General features: G+C 48.2%; 1 protein-coding gene across 1 annotated transcript; it reads right to left on the bottom strand.

Annotated features, from left to right (window-relative positions):
* Nucleotides 1-769: 769 nt before the first annotated feature.
* On the bottom strand, nt 770-9,684 carry Zpr1 (ZPR1 zinc finger). Its single transcript, XM_076925027.1, has 14 exons — nt 8,794-9,684; nt 8,533-8,694; nt 8,025-8,115; nt 7,632-7,702; nt 6,541-6,627; nt 6,139-6,261; nt 5,727-5,774; nt 5,411-5,477; nt 5,027-5,097; nt 4,199-4,288; nt 3,517-3,627; nt 2,588-2,674; nt 2,361-2,426; nt 770-1,284 (listed from the first exon to the last, which is right to left on the bottom strand). Exons 1-14 carry the CDS (start codon nt 8,962-8,964, stop codon nt 1,150-1,152), a joined length of 1,380 nt encoding a protein of 459 aa, XP_076781142.1. The 5' UTR covers nt 8,965-9,684; the 3' UTR covers nt 770-1,149.
* Nucleotides 9,685-9,787: the final 103 nt, after the last annotated feature.

Genomic DNA, 9,787 nt, shown 5'->3' with positions numbered 1-9,787 from the left:
TATATTATGTATATGAGTACACAGTCACTTTCTTCAGACACCAGAAGAGGGCATCAGATCCCATTACAAATGGTTGTGAACCACCATGTGGTTGCTGGGAATTGAACTCAGGACCTCTCTGGAAGAGTAGTCAGGGCTTTTAACCACTGAGCCATCTCTCCAGCCCCTAGCTTTTGGCTTTATTAGTCTCCTTTATAGATGATAAAGTTTTGGCCAAGTACAGGAACCCACACATCTTCCTACTGCCTGGCTCTGATTTCTGCTAGCAGAGGCCAACCAAGGATGATGGTGCAGGTTATCCAGTTTGAATCTGTTGTCTTGAGACAAGGTTTCTCTATGTAGCCCAGGCTGTTCTGGAACTGGCTCTGTAAGACCAGATTGACCTCACACTCAGAGACCCAGCTGCCTCTGCTGGGATTAAAGGTGCGTGCCACCATACTCACCAGACTAAGCTGCATGAAACCCACTAGACTCCACTCAAGTGTATCAGGCTAAAGCAGACAGGGTGGTCTGGTTTTGGAGTGAATGAAAAGAAATGCTGCCCAGACAGCTCAGTGACAGCAGCCACCTGAACAAACATTTGTTCGGGAAAACTCATTTTTTTCTCTTCCTACTTTCTTTTCATGAAGTCAGAATCTCACTACATGGCCCAAGTCATCCTCAGTCTCCTCGGTGCTGGGGCTGCAGGTGTGACTCCGTGTGACCCAGCTTAGGCAACTGGACTCTAACACCATGGTATTCAGTAAGGACATAAACACAGAGGCAGGTATCATTTAAAAGCCATCACTTTAATGTAAGCTTCTTCATCTGTGTCTGCTAGGCCCCTTGGTCATTCTTCCCTGCTGAAGTCAGTACTTCATGTGCCTAAAGCAAGCTGAAGTTTGTATTTCACTTCCCCAGGTTTCTAACGTCCAGCACTGGAGGCCATAGAGTTGACAGACAAAAAGTGATGGCAGACCACATGGTGTTTCTGGGGTTCTTCTCACACCGACTCAAAACCTCCAAAAGAAGGTCAAGGAGCACAGTAGGCCTGCAGCTGCATCGTCAGCTGCTAACCTCATGTGCCTAGATTTCATTCATCATTTCCAACAGTAACAAGTAACCCTGCAGTGTGAGTGGCACTGCAGCTGGCCTGTGAGCTGCCGACTGCTACCGCTGTGGGGCCAGGCCTGCCTCATAGCCCTCTGTCTTCATGTCGTTGAGGCCGAGCTCCTCATTCTGGTCAAAGGTGCGCTTGTACCGCTCCACCTTCATCTCCGGATCATCTTCAGGTGCATACACATTCTGCAGGGTCAAGGGCAACCGATCAGAGCCTGTGCATCCCGCCATCCCCACCATCCCCTCCCACTGCTAAATCTGAATCCCCTGGGAAGTGCACAGGATTTGTAGGGTCTCTAGAGCCCATGGCTACAGAGTCTGCAAAAGTGTGTGTGTCTGTGTGCCCCTGTACATGGTATGCAACTGTTTAATCCTCAAGTTCTAAGTATTTTTATATATCAGCCTTCCTATAAAAAAAAAAAAAAAAAAATGTAGCCAAAGCTAGTGATTGCTTATAATCCCAGCACTCTGGAGACTGAGGCAGAAAGATTACAAATTTAAAGCCAGTCAGGCTACATAACAAAGGCTTGTCTCAAAAAAAAAAAAAAAGAAAAGAAAAAAAAAGAAAAAGAAAGAGAGAAAAAGAAAAGTGGGTGGAAGGGGGGGCAGGGTACAACAGTCTTAATGATGTAAATAACTTAGGGCAGTTTTGCCACGCCCATCAGCACTCATTAATACTAAAGGATGAGGCCACAGGTTCAAACCCAACACCACAGCCAACCACAAAATTTTGCTGTAGTTTTATATATATCCATTTTTCCTGTCCTGACCTCTGACAGGTCCCTGTTGCTCCTTACTTCACAGTCAGAGATGCAGAATGGAAACCCCAATGCTGAGGAGGATGAGATTAACAACAAGACAAGCAGACCCAGGAAGAAAAGCTGCTACTTTCTCATGTATTCACTCTGAACCTAGGGCGTTGAGCACACCCACCAAGCAGACAGCCGCTTACTCCTGGCTCTTTCTTAACATTATTTTATCTTAACAGTTTCCATAAATTGCACAGGCTGGTCTTGAACTTTCCATCTTCATGGCCTCCCGAGTCCCTAAGAGTGCAGGCCTGCACTAGGTCTGGCCTATTTACCTTTTGTTCCGTTACACACTTGAAATCTCACTACCACCACCGTCCCCTTTCTTCCTTACCTTCCAAGTCCCCCCAAAGTCCCAATTGAAGACTTGGAAGCCAGGCTTTCCTTGTTAAGGGCTATCATGCAAATCTATGAAGTTCCGAAGCTACATCTCGCCAGGAAGGCCTAACTTACCTGCAGGTAACTGTTTCCTGCTGGATCATCCATGATAAAGTGGGCCTTCATCGTCCCCTCGATGATCTGCAGGAGAGAGGAGGACTTAGCGGGTAACTCTTACAAAGATCCCAGAAGGAAGAGGCCGTGGCTGCCAGACAAGAGCCAGTCCAGTTTACAAGGTGCAGTCCCCGAAAGTTTAAAGAACAGGGAAATCAGGATTACAGAAATGGCCCGGGTCCTCTTACCTGCCCCAACTTCTGGCTAAACACCTGCAGTTTCTCTGACTGGTCAGGATTAGAGCTGTCGCCCAGTGTGAATGGGTTCTTGGTCACCTGTAGCACACGACAACTGGATTACCACAACACCGACTGTATGGATCATTACGCGCTCAACCACAAACCAGCGGTGGGGAGCAGTGGATACCCAGTGGGAGAAGCCTGGTCTCCATTTCCCACAATGCCTTGCTGACTTAGAGGAGGGGAAGAAGGTGGCAGAGAACAAGACAGGAGAAGATGTCTATGAGACTGCTTTGCCAAGAAGAAAACTGGCAATAGGAAGTGGAGTCCAGAGGAGTTCTTACTATCTAATCCTAATCTGGAAAAGAAATGCAATATACAATTTACAAAGAGAAGCCAGGCATAGTTGCATGTTGGCCTGTAGTGCCAGCACATGGAAGGCTGAGGCAGGGGGACAGTCACCGCAAGGCTAGCTTCAACTACATGGCAAAGCCATCTCTCAAATAAATAAAATAAACACTTGTAAGATCTAATATAATTATACACTACTATTTAGGAAATATCAACAAGTTAAATCTTCACATATTCATGATAGATGCCAAATTTTGTAATGAGAAAAATGACTTCAGATGAAAAAATAGCTATACTGTCCCACTGCTAGCCTTGAGAATTTCCATTAAAAATTCCTATAACTAACCTCTTCATAATCCATACTTGAGCCATCTTTAAGACAAAGAAATCCCCAGTTATAAGCAACAAAACAGAATTTCTTTTGGTAGGGGGCATTTGAGACAGGGCCTCAGGTTGGCCTCAAATCCTGTCTTCCTGCCTCAGCCTCTCAACTGCTGGAAGTACAGGCGTGCGTCATAGGACCTGGAGAGACTGTGCTTTCCCTGCCAAACTGACGACAGAAGCTGCACTCCACACTCCACACTCACCAACTCTCGGATGTCTTTCAGCAGTCCTTCTAGAGTGGTGAACTTGCCCCCAAGTACAGCCATTCCCAGTTCGAACTCAAGCTCTGGGATTTCCACACTACAGGTCTCAGACTGTAAGACAATAGGTCAAATAAGGATTAAATCACAGGGTGGCAGCATAGCTTCATCCAAGTGCCCTTGTCTAGTGTTACAGAGGTCCCAGTTTCAATCCATAGCACCAGACAGATGGATAGACATACAGGGAGAGAAACTGATTTAAACTAGGAACAAAGAAAGCCAACCAAATTAATAAACCAGTGACAGTTTAAGGACAAAGCTAGAATGCTAGTTTATTCTCAATACCTGGCTGAAAGCCAGGGACTCACTCCCCCATCTGAACCAACGCAAAGCTAGCATAATAAACTGAAACTGGGTCACACCTACAAGCTACCTTGTCATTAGGATCAGAGAAGAGCCCATATAACCAATGGAAACTAAAAAGCAGACAAGCCATTGCTCAGAAAGATTAGGGGCCACCTCCCGAGTCTGTAGTCCCAATCATGGAGAAAGCCTACTGAGGGTCACTCAAGCAAGCCCAGGGGAGTTATGGGGTTCCTTGTGTTCTTAAACACTAAAATGTTCGCTTTCTCTAGACAGAAGCAGCTGTAGTATGACGACAGCTATTTTCCAAGTAGGCTGCTACCTTGAGGAGATCTCTGGTCATGTCTGAGGGATCTGTGATGTGGAGGGTGATTCTGGTACCCAAAGGTTCTACAGCTCCTCCGGACTTCACCTGTAGAAACGGATGGTCAGGAGCAGCACCAGAGAAGACCAAGCTTTACCTGGTGCCAGAAAGACTCCGGCTTTATGTACGCTCCCATTAACAACTTCCCATGGCAGCCTTGTAATCCAGCAAGGGCAACAGTGATGGAAACAAAATCCATCAAGAGTCCACAGGAGCGCTGTGCTCAGCCCTGGTAGCAGGACAAACTGAGACTGAATTGCCAAGAAACCCAGAATATACCTTTAAAAAAAAAAAAGAAAAAGAAAAAGAAAAACCGAGACTGTCTTCATGACTTTTAAGCATTTGTCTGTCATTGCATTCGCTATCATAGTCGTAGAACTCCATCAGGGCTGGGACATAGCTCTGGGACTAACAGAGTGCTTGCCTAGTCTGCATGAGGCCCCAGGTTTGCTGTCAGTTGTTGGCCCTGCCAAAAGTTTAATCAGCTTATGATCAATACACTTGGGGAAGGAGGGCTTATAAACCTCCACAGCAGCCACCGAATCGATTACCAACCCTTGAGTTTTCACTGAGTCCAACCTCCAGCCCTGAGCAACCATAGCCCCTTCCACAGGATCAGTTTTCCATCCATCTTGCAATCTATGGTATTTCCAGCTTTTCTCCGGCCAATTCTCAGCTCCTTCAGTGGCTCCCTCCCCAACACTAAGTCCCCAGAAGACCCAATTACAGCATATGCCCATCCTCAAGTAGATCTTGGAAGCTGGCGGACTGCTACAGCCCACCCACCTCATTAGTCCGATGCCCACAATTCTCACAGTTGGTGGCCATGATGATGACCTCTTTAAAGTGGGGGATTTCTGGAAGATGGAGTTAAAGAAGTCCATCTGCTTCAAAGGGACCAAACCCCTCCCTCCGCCAAGGAAAGAAAAGCCAAGTCCCATGCAGACAGACACTGGACCCAAGACTACAATAAACTGGACTTGTGTTCACAAACATGAAGACCTGGCCACATAGAGAAGCCAAGGAATGTAGTATATAGTGTCATCAAAGGTTCATCCTCACCACCGAGGATAAAGCACTGGCTTTCCCTGAAGGGAAGGCTCCCATCTTTAATGTAATGTTCACGCCTGAGTCAGCTGAAGAGCAACCCAACTGCTTGATGAAAGATACGGACAAGCTTCATGTTGGTCTGGGCTGGAGCATTGCACTCTGGGCAGTTTGTGTTGAACTGGAGCACCTAGAACATAATATGGGGGAACACACTCAGCACCCCCACCCATTCAAGCTGAACACACTCCTCGGGGGGCCACCCACGTGAATTGTGAGAGTGACACAGGGAACAGACTGAGCACCCCCACCCATTTTCAAGCTGAAGACACTGGGGGGTGGGGGACACCCAAGTGAGTTGTGACAGTGACAAACTGGGCATTAGTCAGTCTCAACCCACAACTCCACTACGTTTTCAAAGGGAGCCAACACCACGCACTTCGTTTCTAAGGTCTTCCTCTTCCGTCTTCTCTTCTGGTGCTTCTGCCTAAAAGGACAGAGGCACAAACCACAAGTTGGCAGACAGACCTCAGCCTACAGTAGACCCCTGCCCTACTTAAAGAGAGAGAGAATGCCTTTGTTCCCTATAAGGTGCCAACTCAGGATGGACGGATAGAGAAGCCAAAGCAAATCCCCAGCCAAGGGGAAGAGAGGCTCAAGGCTGTGGGTTCCTGTGACTGACACCTGCCATGTGACGTTCACCACGAATCATAACTTGAGCATGATGAAAGGCCATGACAGGATGCACTGGGTGGTGGCAGCAGCAATAGCAAAGTGACTTTAGTGACACCAGGCAACCCAGAACCCAGAACAACTCCAGAGCATCCCCCTGACTCAGTCAGTCCACTTACCTGGAGCCCCAGCATCTCAGCTTGCTGTGGGGTCCGGTCGTAGTATGTGATCACCAAGGCATTATCCTTCTGGGGAGCATGTGGGTTTTCTACAAAGCTGTTTCCCGAGGGATCGTCAATAATCTAACAGATAAGAGAGAAAAGAGCAAAACAAACCGTGTATAACCTTCACCCAGCACCAGACCATGCTAGAAGACTCTTGGTCAGTTTTTTGTATTTTGAGGTTGGGCTTCAGCATAGCCCAGCTGGGCCTATAACGTGCTATAAAGTCAAGGTTGAGTCCACACTCTTGATCGCCTTGCCTGCACTTGCCAAGCTCCGAGGTTACAGGCATCAGTCAGTGTCAATGGACTCTCCCCTCCCTCCTTACACTGAAAGCAGCTGTAGTTGCTCAGTACTTACCAGCGTGAAAGGGGAAGCCATTTGCTTGAGGTCTTTCAGTTTACCGATGAACTCATCAATTCTTTCTGCTATGGCACCTTCCGTTGCCTGGCAGGAACAGAATGAAAGCTGCGGACTTAGCAGTACACTTCACGCCCCAACCCTCCCACAGCCGCATCCCTTTTGTCAGATCCTTAGCATCCATCTTAGACTGGGAGCACAGGGACCCCAACTTCACAGTCAGATAAAAGATGCTGGGGTAGGCGGTGGGGCTTATTTTCTTATTCATTCTACCACTGCACCGTAACTCTGTCTCCATGGGGAGTTGTTGCTTCTGGCCTACAAAGGTATCTACCATCACATACACATCATACCCACACACAGGCACATAGCAAACAATTAAAAATAAATTCCTGCCAGGTGGTGGTGGCGCACGCCTTTAATCCCAGCACTCGGGAGGCAGAGGGAGGCGGATTTCTGAGTTCGAGGCCAGCCTGGTCTACAGAGTGAATTCCAGGACAGTCTGGGCTACACAGAGAAACCCTGTCTCAAAAAAAAAAAAAAAAAAAAAAAAAAAAAAAAAAAAAAAAAAAAAAAAAACAACCCAACTTCAGAAGTCCAAAATTCTGTTACGCCTCTCTAACCAGTTAGAGCCGGATGACAGCATATACAATTACATTATTTTTATAATAATAAGTATAGATATAAAGAATACTCAGGAAGGTAATTTTACATTATCTGAAGTGAAGCATGAGTATGGGGGGACCACACATCGAAACACTGGATGGGACAGGACAACATGGAGAACTAGCTCCTTTATGTGCTTTGTCAAAAGGTTCCCCAACGCCAGGCAGTGGTGGCGCACGCCTTTAATCCCAGCACTTGGGAGGCGGACTTCTGAGTTCAAGGCCAGCCTGGTCTACAGAGGGAGTTCCAGGACAGCCAGGGCTACACAGAGAAACCCTGTCTCGAAAAAAGGAAAAAAAAGGTTCCCCAACATTTGATCTGATACACTTCAACCACATAGAAATCTGACTCTATATCGGCGCAAACTTTAATGAGCCCTTGAGTTGCTACAATTCAATTAATAATCTCTGCTTGTCCCTGCTCACCCGTCGTGTGGGCTGGTCCTGTTCCAGGCCAGAGACTGCTCGGCTGATAAGTCCTTCAACCGTGGTCAAAGCTTGTGAATGAAACATAAAACATGTGAGTGCTAACATGGTATCACTTGTTTGTGTGACCCTCAGCACTCTACCTGAACTCTGCAGGCCTTCTTTTCCTCGTCTACAAAGTTGTAAACTAAGAAGCGCACCATGGCCTGCCTTACTACTGGGACTCTCAAGAGATTTTACTGTAACTTTCTACTCATATTAAAGGATGAAAATCCACCATAACTACATGGCCAGACACAAGCCACTAGGCCTGCCTAGCACCAGGCTTTGCAAGAAAGGAGGAAACATTTCAGCAATGTGTGAACAGCTCACATACCTGATTTTAAAACTCACCTCCCTTCTGGCTGAAAGCTGGAATTTCAAAATCCAGCTCCGGGATCCTTGTGGTGGCCGAGTCTGTCTTCACTACTTCTCTGTTCATGTCCTAGACAGAAAAAAAAAAAAAAAAGTTCTAGCAAAAGAGGTCAGCAATATACAACTGAAGATAACCAGACCATCTCTCCATCAGAGGCCAACCCAGATGCTTCTTCTTCCGGCCTTCCATTCAGAAGAGTCCAAACTACTTCAAAATAGTACACATGGTGTCAGCCTGACTACCCAGAAGGTAAGAACACCACCCATAAAGTCCAGCTCATTCATTCCATCGCTCCCACAAAATTCGCAAAGCACCTTCACCACTCAAAGCAGCCGAGCAGACGAAAGCACCAACACCACTGCCAAAGGAGGGTACTAAGGGCTTGGTACAGGTATGATGAAGGTCCGATGGTCCGAACCAGTTATCGACACTGGCCTCCAATGCTCTCTCTGAAACCGTGGGATACCTTCTCTGGTCTACGCTCACCTCTTGGCTCCTCACGGTCAAGGTGTAGCGCACTCCCTGGTCCTGGATCCTGCCTGCTGATTGGATCTCGGTGTTGTTCCAGCCACAGTGCTCGCAGGAAAAGGAGCTCACGATTATTTCTCTAAAGAAGGGGATCTTGGTGAGCAGAAGTCGCGTCGTGCCCTAAGGAAGCAGAAGCAGCGTTGGAGAGAATAACTTCAACTTGTTTGCACCCTGTACGCCAGAGCTGCCTCTGGGTGGTTCCCCCGGCCTCAGACTCACGTTCCGGTAACAGTTCATGCACAGTGACTCGATCTCGGTGGGCTGCTGCTCCTCATCTTCGGCGCTGAGGGGCCGGAACAAAGGCCCGGTGGCCGGTGACCCAGCCGCAGCGGGCGAGGGCCCGACGGCAGCCCCCGGGGGTCCGGGCTGCACAGCCCCGCTGGCAGACATGATCCCACGCGCAGCTCAGGCGGCAACTTCCGGCTTCCGCGGGGCCCGCGGCCTCACTTCCTCCAGCCGCTGTTCCCGCCCCTTCTTAAAGAGGCCGCACACCCTGCGCGTCCTAGGTCGAGCTCTGACAAAGACTTCCGGGTTCTGGACTGCGCTTCCGCTTCCGTAGCTAGATAAGACCGGCCCTACTCTGATCCAGTTTATTTCTTAGCTTGCTAGTTGTGGCTCCTCTGCACGGGTAGCCTCTTTGTCCCCAGGTCTATGTAAAATGTCCGAGGACATGGGTACCGGCTTGCCTTGGAATCCCCTAAGCTGTGCCCTCAAAACTGTGGCCAGACCTTGCCTGGCTCCCCGCTCCGGTTAGCTAGCTTCTCCCCTCACTGCCTCTCTTCCCCTCCAGCTCATTTCTGTCCTCTTAAGCACCGCCCCAACCCTAAATACACTGCTTCTCATCCGCACCGCATTCACTGTCCTATCTTGTTCCCTAACAAAAACCCCCTACTTAATCGGTTTTTTTTTTTCAAGTTTCCTTTCTAGCATTTTCTTTCTACCTCTCCACGTCTTGGACCACAACCCAGTTCCATGGCTGAAACTGGCTATATTTCCAATATCGAGGATAACAAGTGTGTGGTTACGTGGAGCCCAGCTTCATATAGGATCTGTAGTGGGGAGGTATGAAGAATCCTGTGCAGGGCAGGCTGAGCTGGGGAAAAAAGGTGCTAGGCAAGGCAAAGAAGTATAGAAAGAAACGTGTGTGTGCTCTCCTCTCCCCTCCCTCGTCCTGTGTCACTGGTCCCCAGTGATCTTTGATATCTGAGTGAGT

This window comes from Arvicanthis niloticus, chromosome 26 (genome assembly GCF_011762505.2).
Source record: "Arvicanthis niloticus isolate mArvNil1 chromosome 26, mArvNil1.pat.X, whole genome shotgun sequence".
NCBI lineage: Eukaryota > Metazoa > Chordata > Mammalia > Rodentia > Muridae > Arvicanthis > Arvicanthis niloticus.
The sequence above is the reverse complement of the archived record's forward strand: the minus strand, read 5'-3'. Positions and strand labels throughout refer to the sequence as shown.